This window comes from Ochotona princeps, chromosome X, assembly GCF_030435755.1.
Source record: "Ochotona princeps isolate mOchPri1 chromosome X, mOchPri1.hap1, whole genome shotgun sequence".
NCBI lineage: Eukaryota > Metazoa > Chordata > Mammalia > Lagomorpha > Ochotonidae > Ochotona > Ochotona princeps.
Window position 1 is genome coordinate 4180717 of NC_080865.1, and position 25105 is coordinate 4205821.

A 25105-nucleotide genomic window follows, 5' to 3' on the forward strand; every position below is an offset into this window, starting at 1 on the left:
CCAAGATCGTGGAGTGAGCAGAAGATGCATATCCTCATCATTGCTGGTGCTGTAGGATCGCGATTGCACTTCACCCCGGCGTAACCAGCGCTGGAAAGGTAAAGAGTGGAGCACTGTGGTGGGAGCACCCAGGAACCTGCTGAGCTTTCCAGCTTTTCGCCTAAATGGGCTCACCCGCTAGGCTTTGCATTTCCAGGCTGAAGAGAGCCCGTCTCAGCTCTCACTGACTCTAATTGGCAACAGAAGGACAAGCACGTCGGTGCCCATTTCCTTCGGGACCTTGGTCCAGAAGTCTGTGAATGGGAGGTTGTCCGAAGTTGTCCCAGGTGGGGAGGACTCTGGCTGTGGGGGTGGAGCGTTTTCAAGGGTCTGGCAGTTGAACGTTGACACAGTGCATTCTCTCAGGGATTGTTTTTTTCCCCTCAGTCATCAATCCGGACCGCCAGCCTGCCAGCCAGCCAGCCAGGAAACAATTTTTATCACGTGAAAAGCCACGGAGAGGCTGAAGTGTGTTCAGTTTGGTATATGCAGCGAGACGTGGATTTAAGGCACTTTTAGCGGAGAGCTACCTACGTTTTGAAGCACCATTAGCGAGTGAGCAGTCGTTTCCCCATTACCTCCCAAGACCTCCTTAATTGTTGCCCAAGTATTAACGGTGGACCTCATTTCTGTACGCCAGGCACTGCCCCTGGGCTTTCTGTCCTGCCCCAGAGAAGCAGCACCAACATATTTAAATCACCGTGGCGTTAAATACGTTTTAATATCTGATAGGGCCAGTTTCTGCGCATTGCACATTTTTTTTTCCCTTTCAGGAACGTGTTCGGGCCCGCGGCAGGGGGCGTGGTCGCGCCTCCTCCGCAGCTCCGGTTCCAGCCCAGCCTCACGGACTCCGAGATGGAAATCCCGAGGCCGCTCCCAGCTCACGGGACGCCACAGGGCGGCGGCGGCTGCGGCGCTAGCTCCGCGGGCGGCGTCCGGGTCCACCGAAGCCCCGACCTGTCGGCCGCCCAGACCCCGGCACGCCGCCTCCTGCTGCTCCGGGGCCCCCAAGATGGCGGGCCCGGGCGGCGGCGCGAAGAGGCCCGCACGGCCTCACGGGGCCTGGGCTCGAGCCTGTTGGCGCCGAGGCCCGATCACGTCGGCGGCGGCGGCGGCGGCGAGGACTTCTTCCTGGTTCTGCTCGACCCGGTGGGTGGCGACGTGGAGACCGCGGGCGCGGGTCAGGCCGCAGGGCCCGTGTGGAGGGAGGCGGCCGAGGTGGGCCCGGGGCCACAACGGGGCGAGAGCGGCGCGAGCCCTTCGGCCAGGCCCGTGCTGGGTGTCCGCTGCCTGTCGGCCACCCCCGCCCGGCCCCCGACCCCCGCCGCCGGCTCAGGCCCCGCGGCGGCCTTCGCGGGCACCATCACTATCCACAACCAGGACCTGCTGTTGCGCTTCGAGAACGGCGTCCTCACCCTGGCCACGCCCCCGCTGCCGGCTTGGGAGCCAGGGGTCGCGCCCGCCCCGCAGCCCGCAGAGCTGATGGCCCCGCAAGCCGGGCTCCCGCACTCCACGCACTCCACGCAGCCTGGCGACTGCCCCGAGCTGCCGCCAGACCTGCTGCTGGCCGAGCCGGCGGAGCCTGCGCCTGCCCCGGCGCCCGAGGAGGAGGCGGAGAGCCAGGCCGCTGCGCAGAGCCCCCGAGGGACGCTGGGCCCAAGCCCGGGCATGGTGCTGTACCTGTGCCCCGAGGCACAATGTGGACAGACTTTCGCCAAGAAGCACCAGCTGAAGGTGCACCTGCTGACGCACAGCAGCAGCCAGGGCCAGAGGCCCTTCAAGTGTCCCTTGGGTGGCTGCGGCTGGACCTTCACCACCTCCTACAAGCTCAAGAGGCACCTGCAGTCTCACGACAAACTGCGTCCCTTCGGCTGCCCAGCGGAGGGCTGTGGCAAGAGCTTCACCACCGTGTACAACCTCAAGGCGCACATGAAGGGCCATGAGCAGGAGAACTCTTTCAAATGCGAAGTGTGTGAGGAGAGCTTCCCCACCCAGGCCAAGCTCAGCGCCCATCAGCGCAGCCACTTCGAGCCAGAGAGGCCCTACCAGTGTGCCTTTTCCGGCTGCAAGAAGACCTTCATCACAGTGAGTGCCCTGTTCTCCCATAACCGCGCCCATTTCAGGGAGCAGGAACTCTTTTCCTGCTCTTTTCCTGGCTGCAGCAAACAGTACGACAAGGCCTGTAGGCTCAAGATTCACCTGCGCAGCCACACGGGTGAGAGGCCCTTCCTCTGCGACTTTGATGGCTGTGGCTGGAACTTCACCAGCATGTCCAAACTCTTAAGGCACAAAAGGAAGCACGATGATGACCGGAGGTTCACGTGCCCCGTGGAAGGCTGTGGGAAATCCTTCACCAGGGCCGAGCATCTGAAAGGCCACAGCATAACCCACCTGGGCACAAAACCTTTCGTGTGCCCTGTGGAAGGCTGCTGTGCCCGGTTCTCTGCCCGAAGCAGTCTCTACATTCACTCCAAGAAACACCTGCAGGATGTGGACACCTGGAAGAGCCGTTGTCCAGTGTCCACCTGCAATAAGCTCTTCACCTCCAAGCACAGCATGAAGACACACATGGCCAAAAGGCATAACCTTGGCCAGGATCTCCTGGCTCAGCTGGAAGCCACAGATTCTCTTACGCCCAGCAGCGAGCTCACCAGCCAGGGACAGAATGATCTCAGTGATGCGGAGATAGTGTCTCTCTTCTCCGACGCGCCTGGCAACAGTTCTGCCACGGTGCTGGACACGGCCTTAGTGAATTCCGGAATCTTGACCATCGATGTGGCCTCTGTGAGCTCCTCTCTGGCGGGGAGTCTCCCTGCCAACACCACTAACTCCTTGGGGCAGGCTGTGGACCCTCGTGCTTTGATGGCCACCAGTGACCTTCCTCAAAGTCTGGATACCTCTCTCTTTTTTGGAACAACGGCAGCCAGCTTTCAGCAGAGCTCCTTGGATACCGATGATGTTGTCTCGAGTGCTGCTGCCGGGCCCTTGGGATCCCTGGGCTCGTTGGCTATGAAAACCTGCAGCCCGGAGCCCCAGGCCTTGACACCCAGCAGTAAGTTAACAGTGGACACAGAAGCTCTCACTCCTTCCAGCACCCTTTGTGAAAACAGTGTCTCGGAACTGCTGGCACCAACCAAAGCAGATTGGAATGTACATCCTGACTCTGACTTCTTTGGACAGGAGGGACAAGCCCAATTTGGATTCTCCAACCCAGCAGGAAGCCATGGTTCTCGAAAAGAAACAGATCTTGCCACGGTGACTGGAAGCTCATTTCTGGTATGAAACAAGTGTGGCTTGCATTTATTACACCCCGTTCTGAGGATGTCCTGGACTAATTGTTTAAATACTGTCCTTTTCTTTTGGATTTGCAGTTGAACACGGCCCTGGACTACTAGTTTGGGGATTTAAATGCCGACCGTGAGTCTGGAACCAACAAGTTGTGTGATCCTGAGCAAGCCACTTAACCTGTCTGATCCTTCAGTTACGTATTTATAAAATTATTTGGTTTGAATTTATTTTTGTAAGATTGCTTCAGTTCTGTGACTTTTTATAAAGTGCTTCTTACCTTTAATATTATTATTATGTTGTGCAGTGATGAGCTTGCATGTGCTTCTCAAACCCTCATAAAAAGATTGCCATGTCGTAGTGATCATCCATGTATTTTGCCCTGATCTCTCTTGTTTGTTTCATTTATCATTTTTTTTCCTGGCGGTTTTACTCATTGAAAAAACAGCCTGTACACATGTGTTTGTCAAGATCTGTCTTTCTGATTCTGTTCCATTGGTGGCAATTACTTTTTCCCTCAATTCCATAGTTGTATGTGGAGACTCAATTGGTTCGTGTTGTAGTTCTGACATGAATGTTTGATAGATTTTTTTTTATTTCATCATGTGGCCTGTGCTTATTTTCTTTTTGTGATGTTAGTAGCTGCTTCTGATCAATGTGCAAATTCATGTACTTGGTACCTGTTTTTCTGTGGAGCTACTTGTTAATTAGAGGAGGAAGAAAGCTTTAAATCACTTGTAACAGCTTAACAGATTGTATTCACTGGCGAGTTATTTTTAAAATGACATAATGAGAAAATTTGCAAAAATGTTAGCTGTTTTCTTTGTATGACCTTCCTGTCTTCTTTTACTGAGGGGAGGCTTTTTTGTAGAGCTGCCAGTTAGGAGCATGATATGAAACAGATCCTTGATCAAATTTGAGTCCTCAGGTTGTCAGATCGCTTCAGCACATTTGATTAATCCCATCAGTTGATGTCCTTCTCATTCCTATCTGTTGTAGCGTGGAAATTGGAATAATTTAATCGTATTGATGTGATGATAATAGAGGTTTAATGTAAAGCAGGAAAAAAATCTCTTCACTTCCTCTATTGAATAATGTCTCCTTCAGGATCACCATGGAAAATGTCAGGAGTGGTGATTTGCAACCCTGTGTATCTGTGTATGTCCCTTCAATGCATTTGTCACCTGTTCTGCTCTGTTTTTAGTTAGGCTTGTCTGTGACTGTGCGGCATAATGTTCAGTGAAAATGTGAAAGTGATAAAGAGAAACTTATTCCTCTACATGTTTTGTCTGCAGAGTTTACTGTTTACAGTTTCCCATAGTTGAAAGGAAATTTATTCTCAATATTGTGTAAACTTAAACTGTGTTACATTAGTGTAGCATTTTGTAGGGAGTAGAAAGAACATCTTTACAATTGGTTTTGTATTTGAATAACTGTGAAATAATTTTGGCAAACTTTGTGTTGTGTTTTATATTATAATTTAGCTTAAACACATTCCAATTTTTCTTGGCTATGACTGACAATTCTATATATAGCTTGAAATGAAGAAGATGAACTCTTTTCATCTCTTCCTTCTTACCCATCCACATTCATGACTTACATTATTGTCATAACTAGTTGTTCTCCACTTTACTTTTATTATCTATTGCATATTCTCTTTCTGCTCTACTGGCTTGCCACATGCATTCCTGTCCTTCGAATATTTTTTTTTAAGGTTTGACTTTTTTTTTGCCACTATGCCTCAAACATTTTCATGGCACAATGCTTATAGTTTTGAATATACAGTGTTGTTCTATGTGTACAGTAAAAAGATATTTTTGGGCTTAGATAATAATGTGTGTTTATATAATTCTGATAATAAAGGAGATTATTTTCTATACTGTACAGATAAGAAGCAGTTTTCTGTTTCATTATTTCCATTACTTTTTTTTTTTGTTTTACCCAAGGAGTTCTGCTGGTACTTTTGTATTTCCTCTAATGTACTATTCTAGTACTGTTTGCATGTGGATGCTTGTGGATGAGTTTTTGTCATGATTTGGAGATACACTAAATTTTTTCTGTATTAAATATTTCTGTGTTCTATGTGGTTGGTCCACACACATACACCCACACACCTACACATGCTTTAAAAGTGATTGCAAGCACCCACTGACACATGTGAGATATGGGTCTGGAAGTGGGCCAAAAAAAGTGATTGTATTCATTTAGTGTAAAAGAAAAAGCAGACATACTTTTGTAAATAAAATAATTGTTTGTAGTTTTATTGTGTCTACATATCAACAATTTTACTTTGTTGCTTTGGAAATATTTGTACCTATAAAGTATATTTCATAAATTTTATTCATTATTGCCTCATAAATAGATTGCCATTTTGTGTCTGGCAGATAAGTATGTTGAAGATTGAGATGAGCACACCAATTATAAAAATCAAATAAATTGATAAACAAGAGAATTTAATGCTGTGATTTAATTTGTCTAATTCCTTAAATCAGTTTCTCCAAATAAATATTCATGCAGTATTTTCCGTACTGAGTTTTGAAATTTTCAAATAGATGCTACTTGTTTCAAAGATCAGAGTTTTGTTTATCAATGAACTCACAAAGTTTCATTCAATAAATTTGTTCAAGTGTTTTTTTAAGTATTGCTGGCTAAGAAGTTGGTAAACAACTTCATAGTTTAAGAAGTTGGTTTGTATAGGTGGTAGCAAAAATTTGTCATCATCAACTTTCAAATAATATTACTTATTTTAGTTTCTTTGTATTTCAATTCTGCTTCTCTGCAAGTGTTAGCTTATTACAAATACTTTCCAGGTATATTTCTAGGGGCTCTTTTGATATGCTGGTAGTCAAAATATACTGGCTGTTATGGCTTTTATGAACTAGTATAATGTAACAAAAATCTTGACCAGCAGGCATGGATCATGGGTAGACTGTTATGCATATTTTTATCTGAGATCTAGACTATGTATTTTTCCAGTAAATATGTGTCAAGAAGGCAGTTATAAGCTGGGGATTCCACTCTATTTATTTGAAATCAACATTTTTATATGATTGTTGAAAATATAGCATAACATTCTGGAATTTTACCAGAAGAATATCACATACTTCCAGATCAAAAGATATTTTTATTTTGTACAAAAAAAATTGAAATCCACGCCTATGAACCAAACAGAAAAGAGATCACATTGATGTCAGGAGACTGAAAAATAAATAAGCAATTTGAGAGCAAAAACAGAAAAAAGGCTTAATTTGGTGCAAAAGTGACTGGAGGGTTTTTAAAGCCTGTAAGGATGATAAACTTGGTCTCGACACAGATGACAACCAGTGCATGTGATATAACAAATTAGATTCTGAAAATGCTTTACAAATGTTAATGTGGTAGACTGGTAAAATGTGGATTAGATGGGAAAGAATGGAAAAGGAAGATTAGAAAGCTTTTATAGCAGTCAAGCTATGATATTATGAAGCATGAAGCTTAAGTTAGTGGGAATGAGAGGGAGGGAACAATGAAGATATCTGAAAGTATCTCAGAATATTGAAAAGGAGGGAATATAACTTAGTCCCTCATTAGGGGAAAGATACATAGAGCTAAATGTTGTCACAGCAGGAAAATTCAGGATTGGTACCCAAAGTTTTCTTGGGTATTGCAAACAATCACAAGAAGCTAAGGAGAGTATTTTTCTTTTCTTTTCTTTTCTTTTAAAAGATTTTATTATTATTGGAAAGCCGGATATACAGAGAGGAGGAGAGACAGAGAGGAAGATCCTCCATCCGATGATTCACTCCCCAAGTGGGCCGCAACGGGCCGGTGCACGCCGATCCGATGCCGGGACCAGGAACCTCTTCCGGGTCTCCCACGCGGGTGTAGTGTCCCAATGCATTGGGCCGTCCTCAACTGCTTTCCCAGGCCACAAGCAGGGAGCTGGATGGGAAGTGGAGCTGCCGGGATTAGAACCGGGGCCCATATGGGATCCCGGGGCGTGTTCAAGGCGAGGACTTTAGCTGCTAGGCCACGCCGCCGGGCCCAAGGAGAGTATTTTTCACAAATAAATGTATAAAGATGCTGTGTTTACTTAGATTAAGTTGCTAAAGTATAGTCATACTGCATAAACTGACTATAATGCAATTTATTAAATTTCTAGAAAGCAGTAAGAAACCATTTTTTTCTGCCTTCGTTCCCTTAGTCCTTCTCAGAATTACCCACGTAGTTCAGACGCTCTTAATTTCTTTTGAGTTCTCAAAGACCCATTGCACTTGTCTTGAATCCTCTAGGTCTGATTCACCAGTGTGGTTGCTGCTAGCCAGCAACACTGGAAACGTGACTGGTGCTACTGACAGACTGACTTCCTGATTTAATTCAGTTTAGTGAGTTTTAAATTTTGAAACCAGAAGTTTGAAATGCTTTTTTGTTAAACACAATTTTTGTTTTGATAAGATTAATTTTTGTTTTGATAAGATGGACATAGTACAAATAGATGTACCATGAATGTAAAATACAATGCAGATTTTAAGGCATAGTATAACAAAATTTAAATATGGTATTGATATTTTAATATTTATTTCAAGTTGAATAATATTTAATACCTCTGGATAAAATGTAATGTTACATTTTTGCCAGTTTCTTTTTAGTGTACATACAAGACAAATGAAAATCATACTTGTAGCCCTTATAATAATTAAAAAGTCAGACAAGTAAACTTTTACATGTGATTGTGTTTATATTTCTGTGCAACAATGCAGATCTGAATGTTACATTGCCTCTGAAGTCTACTCAACATCAAAATGAGTTGTGTTGGAGTGGGCATTTGGTGCATCAGCTAAGTCCTGCATAGGTTGCTCAAATTTCACATTGGAGCACATAGTTGAATCTTGGCTATGTTTTACTCTGTCCAGCTTCTTGCTAATGCACACCTTGGGAGTCAGCAGATGAAGGATTAAATACTTGGGTTCCTGCTAGCCATGTAGCAGTGCTAGATTGACTTCTGGGCTCCTGGCTTTGGCCTGCTCTAGCCCTATCTGTTGTGGGTATTTGGGGTGTGAACCAGTGGATGGAAGATGATTCTGTCTCTCTTTACATTTCAAAACAAATGAATCCTTTTAAAAATTAACTGTCCTTTTTCTGTTGTTCATTGAATTCCTTTTGTGCTACTGCTTCTATGATTCATAAACTATGTTTGTGAGATATATATATATATATATATATATATATATATATATATATATATACATACACATACACACACACACACACATATATATGTCCAGGAATACATGATATTTTTAACAGAATAATGCCATAAATTTCAGTATTTCTCATGAAAGCTTTATTAGAATTTTTGTTTGAATACCCCTTAGTCAGAGCAGGGAATAGTGCGATCAACAAAAGTCCAGTATTTCTAGTTTTGTGTGAGGTCATCTCCTTAACCTTCTTACTGATATTATCTTATCATTAGAGTATTGTAAGTCATGTGATAGCAGGGTAACCAAATCATGAGAACCCATACCATAGCCTTTCCATTTTATAACTCCTCTGTCCATTAAAAGGCGTAACAAAGGGAAAATGTCTCAGTCTGCTTGGAGAATGGTGAGAACAAAGAGCCCTAAGGGAAATTCCAATGGAAAGATGGAACAGCAATAATTCATCTCAAGCTAGTGTATTTAATGCTGCCACACTGAATCCTTTGCAGCTGAGACGGTCAGCATTGGTAATTAACAGCAGCTGGAATTGAATCTTAGCACTATTGAAACAACATTTTTCTTTTAAATGTGCATGTGATTGTATGTTTCTTGGTGCTAATTATTTTTATAATTTTAACAATAGTTCCATCAATTTTCATGCCCTTTTTGTCTGTTTAAAATGTTTTGATTAAATTTAAAAATATATGTGGGCAGGTTTTCTTACATTATTTGAATTCAGCGGTACTTCATATAGTTTTTCAAGTTTGCCTCTGAATAAATCTTTCATATTATATAAATGTATAAATGCTTATTTTTAAAAACTCCATATAATGTATTAATGTCATTATTTGATGCTTTAAAATATTAGTTAACTGGTGCACTATTTTTTTATTTCATTTTGTGACACAGTTTCATAGGCTCTGGGATTTCCCCAGCCCCTACCCATACCCTCCCCCCATGCTGTATTCCTCCACATTGTTGCAGTAGTACAGTTCATATCCAGTCATGATTCCCTCATTGCGAGCATGTACCATGCATAGAGTCCAGCATCTTATTGTCCAGATAAGTTCAACAGTTTCATTGGGAGACCATCCCTGGTCTGAAAATAGAGCTGGCAGAATATCATCCCCTCCAATGAAAACTCACAACATCAACAACAATTTACAACATTATGGAGTTAATTGGTATGATATTGAGTGACTAATATGTTAGAAAATGTAAATTGTTAGTGAGGTGTAGCTAATCTTTGTGTCCTACCTAGCAAGGTATATGTGGGTCCAAGCTGAACCTTTCCTGTCTGATTCTAAGCTTTCCTTATTGGTCTTTGTCTATCTAATCTAATTTTTATTTTATTGGGGGGGTCCTCCAGAGCGACCGTGATGGTCATTGCCAGAGAGGGTGGGGATCCAAAGTTGGAACTAAGTAAGGACCAGGAGAAGCTCCTCTCCCAAGTCCCGAAAGAAAGTTTACTGTTCTTCTGTTTCTGTGGACCGCTCAGGGCTCCCGGCTGTTGTTCTGATGACATTAGATCCTGTGAGGAAAGATCTGGGCTTCTTCCATCCTGTGTGGGAGATCCGAAAGGGAGTGGATGACCTCACAGTTCTTGCCCTAATAGGGCATTCCATTTCCCAGTAGTCTCCTTGGCAGTTGGTATATAGCCCTTGGTGACCGTGCTGATCGTCCTAGGTGAGGATCCGGGGGGTCTCCAGGGTTGGAATACAAGCCTCCTCCTGTCTGCCTGCTCCACTCTGGGGTTCCCCCCTACCCTGCTGGTGCACTATTTTTACAAAATGCATTTCATTGCACTTAAACTTTGAAATCTAAATACAAATTATAAATATTATAGCATATTAATATATATTTGATCATATTTCTGTTTGGAAAATGATTTTGTTATGTAGTGCATGCTTCTGCAACCAAGACAAAACTAATTCACAAGGGTCGCATATATTTGAGGCTAAGATTATATTAACTTTCCCTTCATATATTCACAATATAACAGTAGTAAAAATATTGTTCTTCTAAAAGATGTACAAGAGAATAAATTATGGCTGACTGAAGAAAAAAGATTCATTTTTTTATAATAGATATGTCGGGTTTTTGCTTTTTACCAAATCTTCCTATCAATTTCACCTACATATGTAAACCACCTTTTGAAAATTTTCTAGTTATATTCAAAAGTATTTAAAAATCAAGTATGTTTTCTCTATGTTTAATGATTTCCTTTATAATACTACCTAAAGAAAAACCACCCAAGTACATAATAAACAGGGAAACAAAATTTTTTTTCATTTAGGAATTGCAGAGGTACTTTGAAAATATTTTCAAGTTTCATACTTATTATTTCACTTTATAATCTATGGTTTCCATGGTGAATTCTCCTTACACAAGTTTTTATTTTCTATTTACAGTGGGTATTTGATCCAGATTATTAGAATCATTAATTTCTTCCTCTTTATTATTTCTACTTGAGAGACAAGAAACCAGAAAGACACAAAAAATGGGATAATAAAATCAGGAGCATAACCAATAATACAAACCTAAGTGTTTCTGGCTCACTTGCGGAGGGCTTTGACAAGAAGTCAACACTGAGCACAAAGCAAGGTCTAGACAGTGACACTTCAGCAAAAGCAGACAACATGAGAAATAGAAGTTCTAATACCTGGATCTCCAAAAGGAACTTTCTGAAAAGGCTTTTTTTTTTTTTTTTAAATCAAACTGAGGGAGTGTAGTTGTGCCCATTTGGTCTGTGGCTTGGCCCTCTCAGCATACTGCTGTTTGAATTTCACCCAGATGGGTGCTTTGTGCTTTGCTGTGTCTCCTTTTGCACAACTTATGCTCAAAATGATAGTTTTGATAACGACCACATCCCAAGAAAAGTCATATATCAATAACACTTAGCTGTTCTGGGCATGCATGGAAGTTGATTAAGTATCTAATGGGGAAATAGGAAGTCTTTTTCAGTTAGGGTCTAGACATGCCTTGATTGATTTAGAACTGGGTGGTGTGCTTTGATTGGGAGGGGCTTGATTTTGTAAGTGCTGTTTCTACCCTATCTCACTGGGACTCAAAACCAGACATCATTATGGGATGCAGGCATTTAACATAGTACCTTTCAAAGATTTATTTATATTTCTCCAAAAGGCAGAGCAACACAAAGAGAGCACTGATTCACTGGTTCGCGCCACATATGGCTTTAATGGCTGAGTACAGGCCAGGTCAAAGCCAGGATCCACGAATTCCACCTACTTCTCCCATGTAGGTGACAGGAGCGCCAAGTGCTGGAATCATCCATGTGCTGTTTTCCAAGGTGCATTAGCAGGGAGTTGCAAAGGAGAAAAAGCAGTTTGGCTCTAACTGAAACTCTGATATGGTATGCTAGAACTGCAAATGGTGGCTTAACCTGATTTACCATAATGTTGTCCACCTAACTCTTAGCCACTACACTAAATGATTGCCTTCATTGTTGTTGCTATCATCATCATCATCATCATCATCATCATCATCATCATTATCACTATTATCATTTGAGAAAAGCAGCCTCGTGTCTGCAGTATTTTACCCCCCACTCAGCCACATGAGGATGGACATTTAATCAGCTATTTTCTTAAAATGAGATAAAATATTCACAGGATGGGTTAATTGCCTTATACAAGAATATCTTTCCCTGGTGCAAAATTTTTTTTTAAGATTTATTATTATTGGAAAGTCAGATATACAGAGAGGAGGAGAGACAGGAAGATCTTCCGTCCGATGTTTCACTCCCCAAGTGGGCCGCAACGGGCCGATGCACGCCGATCCGATGCCGGGAACCTGGAACCTCTTCCAGGTCTCCCACATGGGTGCAGGATCCCAAGCCTTTGGGCCGTCCTCGACTGCCTTCCCAGGCCACAAGCAGGGAGCTGGATGGGAAGTGGAGCTGCCGGGATTAGAACCAGTGCCCATATGGGATCCCGGGGCGTTCAAGGCGAGGACTTTAGCTGCTAGGCCACGCCGCCAGGCCCTCCCTGGTGCAAATTTTACGTGTCCCTTTTTATTCTTGCCAACCACGGTTCTTCTTGGGGAGATGAATACTCCCCAGAATTTCTGGAGGAAAAGGGTGTACCTTAAACAATTTGCCGTGAGCTGCTGGAATCATTCACCCGTGGGAAAACCACTCAAACTAGTGCAGCTGATTTTGCTCTAGATCTTCTCTAGATAAGTGTGGTGTTGTTTCATTCACTGTTTGGCTGCATTATGCTTTCTTTCATGACTGTGATAAAAAAGATAAAATGGCAGAAGTATTTGAATTCTTTCCCTGGAATTGGTAACTGGTACAGGGTATGCTACCCAGCACTACTACATATGGTAAACATTTAACCTAAAACATCTTTTAAAACAAAATTTAGGCTTCCACCAGGGCCAACAGAGCAGTCCTGGGACTTATGCACGTGCTTGGTTCTTGGGCAGGCATGTATGTAGGGCCCTAGGACAGCAAGTTGGCATGGGCCAGGGGACCCATGCAAGTGCCTGGGTCCCAAGCCAGCATGCTGGCATGGCATGTTGGTGGACCAGGTCTGGGGACCCATAAACACACTTAGTTCCTGAGTGGGCAGGCAGGACTCCAGGCCAACATGCCACCTCACCATAATACCAGGCTTGGGAACCCAAGTGCACATAGGTCTGGGAGATGTAGATTGCTCAGGGAAAGGGGTCTGGGGATGTGTGGGAGGAGGAACTGCTGAGGGTGTATGTTGCAGCGAGAAATGACTTCTGGAGAACTTCCACCAATAAGGCCTCTGTACTTGCAGGTAAGCAATGGGTCTGAGACCAAGCAGTTTTGTAGAGGGAAATTGGAAGACCTTTCTGGGACAGACCAATGTACCCACCCACTTGGGAGACATGAGCTGGGTTAGTTAGCATTGACCAAACTGACCACCACCCAATGGCATACATAATGGCAGGTCTAGACAACATGCCAGGTCAGGCTGTAACACCCAATTGCAAAAGCCAAAATGCATTATGCCAGGCTGGGTCAGAGCAACCATGGCATGTGCAAGCTGTGTGGCTGGCAGTGGGCCCAGTTGGGGAGCTTAGGAATACCCCTGCTGGGCTGTGGTGAGTGCAAAAGCCAGAATGGGGGCAGTGAACTAGATTGGATATGGCTGTGGGATGTTTTGGCATAGGTGTGGACTGGGTCTGGGGTTTCCCAGACTGTGCTAGATTCCAGCACCCACTGACACTTGCAAGAGCCAGAGTGGGTGGAGGACAGACTGAGCTGAGTCTTGGCACCTGCTGAACAATGTGAGAACTGGGTTTGTGCTTTCACAAGACAGGGCTAGGGTGTAGCACCCACCAATAAGAGCCAGAATGGGTGTGGGCCAGAGTCAGGCAAGTCTGCTCAACCTGTTGCTGAATGCTGGGACAGAAGGTGGGCAAGTCAGGCTGGGCCAAACACTCACATGTGTGCTTGAGATCTGCAGCTGGAAGATGGCATGATACAGGAGCTTGTGGAACAGATCTGTCAGGATGCAGTCCCTGCTGGTGAGCACAAGAATCGAGGTTTGATGATCTGTACATAGTTGATTAGGGCTCAAAGGGTCAAGGGTTATAGGAAAGTGGGTAAAATTATTGTTTCCACATTCTCTTTGTTCCTTCCTGTATCTGGGGGAAGGAGACAGACAAAGGGAGAAGCCACACCCAGCCTCCCAACCATCCCAGGGTCCTCAATGTGGGGCATGCTCCGAAGACACTGCTCAAGTGGTTTTGATAGTTCAACTGCTCTGAATTGCTGCTGATCTCACCATTCCAAACACAATGAAATCTCTTCAGAATCCACTGGCTGACGTAGTCCACCTTAGCATCTCCACTTGCCAAGATTTTCACTGCCAACACTTGGCTGGGGTAGTTGATTGATTTGTTTCGTACTCTATTGTGGTACCAGGTGTCCTCTGCAGGTTCCAGTGCACTGGCATATCCTCCATGTGCACCTGGATATGCTGTTCACTGCTCCTTCTGAGCCCCTGAGGGGTCTCAGCTTTGACACATGGACTCCATGGTCAGACCATGGAACCTGCAATTCTCTTCATGGTTGGGGTTCTGAGTCCAGCATTTCAGTAGGGGGGATCCCCAAAGAAACTCCGTCTGAAGTGATCCCAGACCGGATTATTGGGTGTGCTTGCCAGTACAGGGTCTGGCACAGTCTGTCGCCCTTAGCAGCCTATGCATATGCTGGTGGTTGCAATTGCTGTGTCAGTTCTGCCTCCAGTCCCAACTTCTACAAAAACCAATCCTGCCCACACACATTTGGCCACATAAGCCAGTAGGAGCTGCAGCCTAGTTGGGGTGACTCCCAATAACCCTCACCAGGCCCATCTCCTGCCCTGGCTTCCATGCTTACCAGTATGTACAGCAGACTGGTCCAGTCTGTCCCACATGCTATTCAGCTCACATACTTGTCAATGTGCATTGAAGCCTAGTTCAGCTCAACCAGCCCCATTATCCAGCCCATGCATGTGCTGGCGGGTGCCACTCTGTCTAGCCATGCCTGCCTCAGTCCTGGTTCTCATGCCCTCCAGATGGAGTCGCAACCCAGGAGGGAGGTACCCACTGTTTACCTACTGGACCCACTTCTACTCCTGGATCATGCACTCTCCAGGTTGTTCTGCAGTTTGGCTTGGCAGAATTAGCCCCCATGCTAGCGTCTTCTAGCTAATGCTGTGACAGAGCCCAACCAGCCCACACTCACTCTGACTTATATTTGCACCAGTAGAAACAGTCAACTCAGCCTGGCTTTTTCCTGGTCCAGCTCACATGAGGCTAACAGGTGTTGTAGCTTTACCCGGTCTGCTCGGCCCCCATCCCAACTCACGCTCTCCAATGGGAGTGGTGATCCAGCAGGGGAGCCCCATGTGCCCCCTACCAGCTTTGTCCCCTCCCCCAACCCCGGTCTTGCATGTGCTGGTTGGGTGTCCCGGCCAGGTCTGGCATGGCCTGCCTCACCTCATCTTTTTCGAGTGGGTACTGCAGCCTGTCCTGGCCTGGACCACCCCCAATTCCAGCTCAGATTGGTGGGGGCTACAGCCTAGACCAGCCCAGCCGGTACCCAGCCCCAGCCATCATGTGAGAATCCGGCCCAACCCACACTCCATTCTGGTGCTCAGATTCACCAGTGGGTGATGTGAGCTAACCCTGCCTGGTTCGCCCCGACCTGCGCCATAGGTATGTCGCTGGGTACCGTTCCCTGGCCTGGTCTGGGCTGCTCCTGTTCTTGCACTCACCTGCACGGACTGTGCCCTGACAGAGAAGTTTCCCAGATTCCTACATCAGAACCTCTCCCAATGCCAGATCTCGCACACACTGATGGGTCCATAGGCCAGCCCTACTCAGTCCATTTCCTGACCTAGCAGGAACAATGGCCTTTTCTGACTGGCCTTAAACCCATTCCAGTTATTATTGTTCGGTGTTACAGCCAAATCTAGCCTGGTCCACACCAAGACACAGCTCACACCCAGCTTATCAGGGGCAAAAACCTAGCCTAGCCCATCCTACACTTACACTGGTCCTCACGAGCACCAGTGGGTGCTGGGGTCTAGCCCAGTCCAGTGCACTCAGCTCCAGTCCACACTTGTGCCAAGGTACATTGCAGCCATGTTCAGACCAGAATGCGGCTTGCTTTCCAACCCTGTGCTTACTAGTGTGAACCACAACCCAGCCCGGGCGTCCCCTTAGCTCCCCAACAGGTCTGTTCACAGCTATAGATCTTGCATGTGGTAGTGGTTGCTCTGATCCAGCTTGGCCTAGCCCCTCACCTGTCTTGGCCTTTGCCTTAGATGCTGTAGCCTGGCCTGACCCAGACTACCCCAAGTCCCACCATTCTCTAGCTGGTGCTGGAACCTGGCCCTGCTCAGTCTGCTCCCATCCCTGGCTCATGCAACCTGGTAGCTGTGACAACCCAGCTGAGCTTGACTTCTGCTCTAGCCTGGTTTCTGCTCTTGCGAGTGAGGTAAGGTTGGCTTGGCCCTGCCCAGTCCGCCCCCCTCCAAAACCAACCCACACATTAGCCAACAGTTGGAGTTACCCTACTCAGGCTGCCCAACACCCAGGCCTGAAACACATGCTCACCAGCAGGAGCTGTGATCCCAACAGGTGAGTTTCCCAGGTTCCTCCACTTAACCCACTCCCTGACCCAGATCTCACATGTTCCAGCAGGTGCTAGGTCCTTGCCCAGCATAGCCTGCCACTCCATCTTGGCCTTTGTATGAGCTGGTGGATGTTGCGGCCCTGCCCGCCTCACACCCTGTTTTAGAATGCACGTGCAAGTGCTGCAGCCTGGACTTGCCCAGCCTGTTTTCAGTCCCAGCACCCATGAGTGTCAGCAGATTCCATGGTCACACCTAACTCAGCCAATCACCACCCCAACTCTCAAGCTAATCAGCAGGACTTGTATTTCCACAGGGTTGGGTCCTCTTGTCCCCGGCAGAATTTACCCCCAGACCTGGTTCTCTTGTGTGCTGGTTAGTGTCATGACCCTGCCTAATGTGACCCATCCCCTGTTCCAACACTTAGTCAGGTACTGGGATCTAGCCCTGCCAGACAGGCCCCCAGCCATAGCTTTCATGTGAGCTGGCATGTGATAGTCAGCCATGTTCCATGCTAACAGCCCATCTCAGGACTCTCATATGGGCTGGTGAATCAGTCTGACCCAAACAGATCTTATGGACTCTCCCCTCCAAACCACCAGATATCAGTCCCCACGCTTGCCTGCCAGTTCAGTGACCCCGTTGCTGGGAGTCACACAGGATTCATCTCTCACCTACACTCACATTGGCCTTTTCCATGGATGTCCCTAAGCAGCAATTACATACCCAAAAACCCTAGAATTCGCTGCCGGGTGTCCAGCAGGCAGAGCCTGGTGCCACTTGGGGGGCTGGCTGGCCAAAAGCTCAGGACTCACTCACTGCATGGTATCCATGGCCAAAGTCCCAAGCATTGGGTCCGACCTGGCTCAGGTACCCGCAGCAGCTGCCACGCTGCTGAGGGCTCTTTTTACCCGAGCCCTGCGACTGAACACCCCCAGACTCTTCCTGCTGCAAGATGGTGGTGTCAGGGCGGAGCCAAGGACCTAATCCTGTTCCCAAGATTCCCTCATGGTATACTTACCCTGAGGGGAGAAATCTCTTGGGCCTGGGAAAGTCCAGTTCTCACTCACCGCGTGGCAATGGTGTCCATATCCAGAGTCCCAGGCATTGGGTCCAACCTGGCTCAGGTACCCCCAGCAGCCGCCATGCTGCTGAGGGCTCCCTTCACAAGCCCCATGGCCGAACAACCCCTAGACTCTTCCTGCTGCAAGATGGTGGCAGCAGGAGACTGTTTTTAATATTACATAATATTGAGGAAATGAAATCAAGCAAACTTGGTATTGACTATATGACTCAATTCATGCACCTTGTGTCAGGCTGCCATGATAAGTGCCCTGTGCTACATGTCATATGCATGCACAAAACATACTCAGAGCATGTTCCTCCTTGTTGCCTCATTTTCTCCCACTCATCATGCCTAAAATGTAGAAAACCCCAGTGCCATATATCCTAGGTGGCTATTGTCCTCACACAGTTGCTTTGTATGTGGAAGTGATCCTGGGCCATCCCCCATGAGGGAATGGTCCCACAGTCTCTCTTCTCTGGCTAATAAAATCCTTTGTCTGGACTATAGGCCCATCTCTCATAAGTCAAAATACCTAAAAATTTAATATTTTTGTGCCAAAATCCTGGAAGAGGGCAAGCAAATCAGCTTCTTGCCCAAGCCAGCTCTCCAGGTTCTTCTTCCTCCAAGCTCTCCTTCTTCCTATGGCAAACAGAAACTGAGGGCTATAGGACAAACACTGAGCATCCAAACTCTCTGGACCCTTCCACCCACCTGGTGGAACTGCCCAGCCAAGTAGTTCCATGTGGCTAGATCCTATCCACCATTTGCCTTTTCCCTGCAGTTTGTCTGTCATTTTTGACTAAGTGCCTCTCCTTGATGGAGAGAAGGCGACACCCCAGACCACCCCTGAGAGTAGGACCTGGAAGACATTTCTAATAAAATTCTCCGGAAGGGTAGATAATTGCCTTGGTCTCTCATCTTCTTGCCTCTCTGTCTCAAGGTGACAGATCGTTTCACATCTGTTTTTTGCTGCTAGGGGATCCCTGCACTCCAGAATTTACCCTCCTCCCATCTTTCTTTGATTCAGACTAGCTTGTAGAGGAACCCCCTGATAGCTTCTCAGCCATTGCTGACTCCCCATTCCATACAGGTCAAGTTAATAACAGCTTACTATTTGGTGTGGGTGATGGGTAAGTGTAACCTCTCTACGCATCCCACTCCAGAATGGTGTTCCCCTTTATGAGAATCCCTGGACAGGTGGGGGAAATCCTATGAATCTGCCCTGAGGTTTTGCACTACAGTAGCCCAACTCCCCCCATGTGAAAGGCCCAGGAGGCCCACCAAGAATTCTCTCTTCTCCCTGATCCTTCTGGGGTTACACATGTCCCACCACCTGGGACTATGGACATTTCTTCCATGATAGACCTTCCAAGCCTCCTACAGAATTACCACTTGGCTGCTTCATAAAATATCTCAGAAACCCTACAACTCTGTGTTTATCTGGTCACACAGACTCATTTTTTAAAAAGATTTTAGTATTATTGAAAAGCCGGATATACAGAGAGGAGGAGAGACAGAGAGGAAGATCCTCCATCCGATGTTTCACTCCCCAAGTGGGCCGCAACGGACCGGTGCACGCCGATCCGAAGCCGGGAACCAGGAACCTCTTCCGGGTCTCCCACGCGGGTGCAGGGTCCCAAAGCCCTGGGCCGTCCTCGACTGCCTTCCCAGGCCACAAGCAGGGAGCTGGATGGGAAGTGGAGCTGCCGGGATTAGAACCGGGGCCCATATGGGATCCCGGGGCGTGTTCAAAGCGAGCACTTTAGCCGCTAGGCCACGCTGGGCCGGGCCCAGACTCATTTTCTTTTGCAATGTGGCTTGCATTTGATACAAATTATCCAATGACTTGATTTGGCAAGAAAGTGGAACATTTGACCTCTAAACTTTCCATGATCTAGGCAATTTCTGTCACCCTGTCACCACAATGGCAAATGGTTAGCGAGTTCCTGTATTCAAGCCTTCTGTTTCCTCCAGTTTCCCCCTCTGTCAATCCTGCTCTCCCTCTGAAGTTCTAGCATGCTTTGAACCTCTCAAACTCCTCACCTCACACTTCCTCTAGCCAATCTGACAACCGGAAAAATCCACCTCTCTTGGCCTCCTCCAGTCACTGAACCCCAGCAACCTCCTTCCTCTTCCTGCCCAGCCATATCAGGGACAAAACTCTCTGGCTCTTTTCCCCTCTCCTTAGCAGCAGCCAGAAAGGTCCCCTCTACTCTCTCCCTATTTTTTTTTAATAATTGCTCTTCCTCTGTTAGACTAGCCATTACCTGCAGCTGCAGTTTTCCTAAAGGGCAGTTAAACATGTTTTTCTCTTTGGAGTGCGTGGTATGACTCCACCCCTTAGATGAGGTCGGAATAGGAGGTAGGCCAATTAACATTGCCTTAAAAATTACTTTATTAATTGCCAAACCTGCTTTATAACTTGATTTAGCAGAGCCACCAAAAACAATGAATATCCAGCTCTTGATATAGAGCCCCTACAGTGATTATTGAAAAGTTGAAAATTTCATTTAAATGAGATAAATGTTTTCTAAATGCACACTTGCTTATTACTGAGAAATTAGGCAATCTGGGAAGTCTGACTCGTTCCTGCATTCCTTCTCCACTCTAAGACTCTGGAGGACTCTCAGCATGTACAGTTTGATCTCTGTATCTTATTAAAGCAATGATTAACCTTTCATATTAAAAGATTAATAGGGCCCAACGTGGTGACCTAGCGTCTCGGGTCCTTACGTTGGATGCACCCGGATCCCATATGGGCACCGGTTCGTATCCCAGCGGCCCCGCTTCCCATCCAGCTCCCTGCTTGTGGCCTGGGAAAGCTGTCGAGGACGGCCCAAAGCCTTGGGACCCTGCATCTGCATGGGAGGCCATATGGGATCCCGGGGCATGTTCAAGGCGAGGACTTTAGCCGCTAGGCCACGCAGCCAGGCCCGAAGCCAATTAAGTTTTTAAGAATTTATCTAGGGCTCTGTGCAACAGTATTCACCTTGAACGCGCTGGGAACCCATATGGGCACCGGTTCTAATCCCGGCAGCTCCACTTCCCATCCAGCTCCCTGCTTGTGGCCTGGGAAAGCAGTCAAGGACGGCCCAAAGCTTTGGGACCCTGCACCCATGTGGGAGATCTGGAAGAGGTTCCTGGTTCCCGGCTTCGGATCTGCGCAGCTTCCCCCATTGCAGCCCCTTGGGGAGTGAATCATTGGACGGAAGATCTTCCTCTCTTGTCTCTCTTTCTCTCTTGCCTCGCTCCTCTCTGTATATCTGCCTTTCCAATAAAAATAAATAAATCTTTTTTAAAAAAAATAATTTCTTTAAAAAAAGGAAGGCCCAATGATTATTAGCTTCTAAAATGGGAAATCATATGCTGAATGATAGTAAGGTTTAGATTAACCAGTGAAACTGGCAAACACAAGATATGAGTTAATAATGAAAATTAAAATTTTTTCTAATTTTTGTTCTTTTTTCTTGGTATCTAAGAAAGTATTACAGCTAGCCCAGCTCTCTCCATTTTCATGTTAGCCAAATTTCTAAAGATAAACCCTTATTTTAACAATCTTCTCAAGACCTATTGCATTCTAAATATATAAATGACAATGCCATACCCATGTGGGAAAGTGCATATTCACATAAAAGATATTTATTATATTTCCAAGTCTTATTTAATAACATTTTGAAAAGTGACACAAAAATAATACTGATTCTCCCTTTTTCTCATAGCTGTGATGACATCATATGCAATCCCTATTAATATTATTGTTGATAATAAAATAACAGTTCCTTAAGGCACAAGAACACATGATGATATTAAGGAAAAATTTTTTGCATCTTCTTGAAAGCGCCAAGTGCCAAGTTTACCACTACATAATGTCAACCAGAATTTTGAGGGAAAAATACTATTTTAGTAATTTGGAAGTATATTCTAAAATTGGACCTAGCCTGGAATGAACTGCTGCTCTGTTCACTGAGTCACTGGGGAATTCCCGTTTTAGCTTCTCTCAGTTTATTTCTCCAGACACAAGACAAGCTTCCTTCTTCCACATTCAGCATTATGTAGTTTCACACTGCAGTTACATCCCTCCATTGTTTGTGTAAACAGGAAAAGGAAATGAATCCTGATTAAAAAAAAAACAGTCATTTTTTGGCTTTATTCCAAAATAAAGATGCCTGAAACTTGAAATATTTACAATTTTTACTACCATTTGTGATTGTTCTAAATATACCAAGCAGTATTCTTTATCCCTAGAATTCCAAATGTTAAATGGATTTTGTCTTCTCAAATGTATTATGTTCTTTGATTTTATTTAGAATCTGAAAGGTTTACTTGGTGATCACAGAGTCCCTTGCCTGCCTGATTGGTGAGATCAGAATTCCCCATGCTGAACTCCTACTCTAACTACTACATATCACATGAAGTTTATATGCACATCTTGTAAAGAAAAAAAATGCAATCTAATCACTTTGGTATTTTGTGTCAGGAAATTAAAGCATGCATTTGTGCCCTGTATGAGGAAAGCAATTTTTATTCAAACAAACACAGCTTTATAGTGCTTATTTATATGTTATGGTTTTCTTATTTAAAAGTAACATTGATTTCTAAGGGGAAAAAACCTTTCAGGTATAAAAGTACAATAAATAACAGACTGATGGACTCATAACTCCCATGAAGGCCTATGACTATTGTAACAGTATGGGGAAAATCAGTCGGTGGGTGGGAATTTGTGTGTATGTGTGGGCGGAAATCCCAGTCTCTACGGAACTGTAACATAAAATTCAAAATTAAAAATAAAAATTTAAAAAGTTAAAGGAAATGGAATTCAATGATAAATTTCATTCATAAAAATGTTTCTATTGCTAGGAAAATTTTTTAAATTTCTGCATGGATTTTTCTTAATCATCTTTTCTGTGATTTTTAAAGAATCATCTTATATCCAAAAATTTTAATCTAGAACAAATCAAAATAAAGTGCAATTTGTAATTTATATTGTTTTGTTCTAATTAAAGCTACCACTTATAATTCTATTCAAATTTACACTTAGGACAGTTTATCTTAGTTGCTGTATCTCAACATAAATTTTAATTCTCAGAATTTTGTGAAATAAATTTGATAATTGATACATTAACTTTTTCATTACAAGTTTTAGCATATACAGTAAAAATGATAAGTTCCAAATCCACGTTATTTTAGTATGTAACATTTTCTCTCTGATCACATATTATTGTCTCTTGTTTAGGACAGAAAATATTTGTTGAGTGTTGGTAGTATGTGAGCGGATAGTAATAGCAAAGTAGCGTCAGCCAGAGGTAACCATAGCTCAGTTTGAATGAACAGTTTGAGAATGAATCGCACAATGCTGAACAAGTCTGTGAATTATTCAAGTAGAAATAAGAATGGAAATATTAAATGTGAATATGAACTATATGAGGAAGCCAAACAAGATAAAGTGGCAACATTGTCTAATATTGTGCATAATGCACAAAAAACATGGCTTAGTCACAGAAAGCTGTATCACTAGCACTTTCCCATAATTAAACATGCACTAATCATTTCTGTAAATATTCCTGAAAAGATCTATATATCTTTCTTATTAATTAAATAACATTTTTATAGTCTCAAAAAATTCTAAGTTACTTTAGATCTTCTGACGGATGTTTTTTATATTCAATGAGTTACTAAGTCTTATTTTTTATTTTCCCAGTACGAAATGTATTCTGTGTCTGTCCCTTTCTGCCACTGCTCATGTACAAGCTTTTTCCACATCCCTGGAATTAGTACTGTATATTTCCTAAATTTATTTCCTTATCTTTTAATTGTATTTAGATTTATACTTACTTTGAAATGCCTTTTAACATTTATATTTTTATTTTCTATCTTAACTGTATCCAGAACAAAGTACTTCTTATTCTCACTGGTTTTCACAGCACTCCAAGATTTGATCTCCTGTTGACAGTAGAATTCTAACACCAGGTATGTACCAACCAATGAACATTTTGCTGAGGCTGTCTGTCCCTGCGTAATATGGACTGATCTATTACAAACTGTTCTTGTGCCTTTCCTCCTAGATGAAATTCATCAAAATACTCATTTAAGTATACAAATTGAATGACACATTAGGCCTCAGCACTTGCCCTTCCTTTTCCTCCAAGCCATTTATTTTATCTGGAAATGTGTTTTCTTATACTCTTCAGTGGTAAAGTGCTTTATATGTGATGTATGTCCTCTTCAAAATTAAAATATAGCTCTTCTTATCTACATCTTAGTGCTCTTGCACTTGCATTCTGCATATAGTCAGTAAATTCACTTGAAAGAATAATGTCCCAAAGTTAAAAGTTGTTACTGAAGACCTCATCAATTTAAATTTAATAAATGTGTAAAAAATAAAATCTAACAATGCTTGCTTTATAAGATAACTTCAATTTACTTTAGAACCACAGACTTAATGGTCCATTAAATATTTCAATGAGGTGTTTGCATTTCTTTTTAAACATATTTATTTATTTATTTATTTAGAAAGTCAGAATTATAGATGGGGAGACAGACAAATCTTGTTCCACTGGCTCACTCCCTAGATGGTTGTAATGGCCAGCACTATGCCAATCTGAAGCCAGGAGCTAGGAGCATCATCTAGGTCTCCCATGTGGGTGGCTAGGGCCCAGACTCTTGGGGTATCTTCCACTCTTTTTTTCTCAGACCATTAGCAGGGAGCTGGATGGGAAGCAGAGCAGTAAGGATTGGAACTAGTGCCCTTATGATATATGCTGACATAGCAGGCAGTGAATTTACTAGCCAAACCACAACAATGGCCTCAGACGCTTGTTTTTTATGTGCAAATTTCTGCTTAATCACAACTAAAAAAAATTCCTAAATAAACCTGGTTCTCAAAAGCAATATAAATATAAATCTCTTTTGCTTAATATTTCAATTATCATATATTTTGAATGTTGCATTTAAGTTAGGTTTTATTAATTTGAAATCAGTAAGTAAGTGAGTAGAGGGTATGAATATTTTTACAAAGAGTTTGTAAAGAGTGAAATCACTATTTTATCTGGAATCCTGGAAGTCACAAATATGCTGTTTCATTTTCCTGGATACAGATATGAAGTATTTAATCCCCAGAAAGATAGAATTCTCATATTCTATCATGCTTCACTTCTATTACTCAAAGCATCCAATTACCTAACACCATTTTGAAATAACTGATAAAAATACCAATCTCTTTTTCTTATATTTTAACTTGCATTAAATATCCTCAACTATGTCTCCTGGCATAAGCCTTCCTGTCAGTTTTTATTGTGTAAATGTTGGTAAAATTGGTAAAATTTTAATAAATGAAGGGATAAATAGGCACAAAAGTCAAATGAGGCAAAAAGTTTTTTTTAAAGCGAATTCATAATTCAACAGAGGCTGAAAATGAATTT

General features: G+C 44.0%; 1 protein-coding gene across 2 annotated transcripts; it reads left to right on the forward strand.

Annotated features, from left to right (window-relative positions):
- Positions 1-473: 473 nt before the first annotated feature.
- LOC101532432 (zinc finger X-linked protein ZXDB-like) lies at positions 474-3556 on the forward strand. 2 transcript variants are annotated; one of them, XM_058658936.1, is made up of 3 exons: positions 474-594; positions 813-3315; positions 3411-3553. In XM_058658936.1, the coding sequence occupies exons 2-3, from the start codon at positions 895-897 to the stop codon at positions 3432-3434; spliced, it is 2445 nt and encodes an 814-aa protein (XP_058514919.1). In that variant the 5' UTR covers positions 474-594; positions 813-894; the 3' UTR covers positions 3435-3553. The 2 variants fall into 2 exon arrangements, with proteins under 2 accessions (XP_058514919.1, XP_058514920.1); XM_058658937.1 differs by lacking the exon at positions 474-594 and having other exon boundaries at positions 789-3556.
- Positions 3557-25105: the final 21549 nt, after the last annotated feature.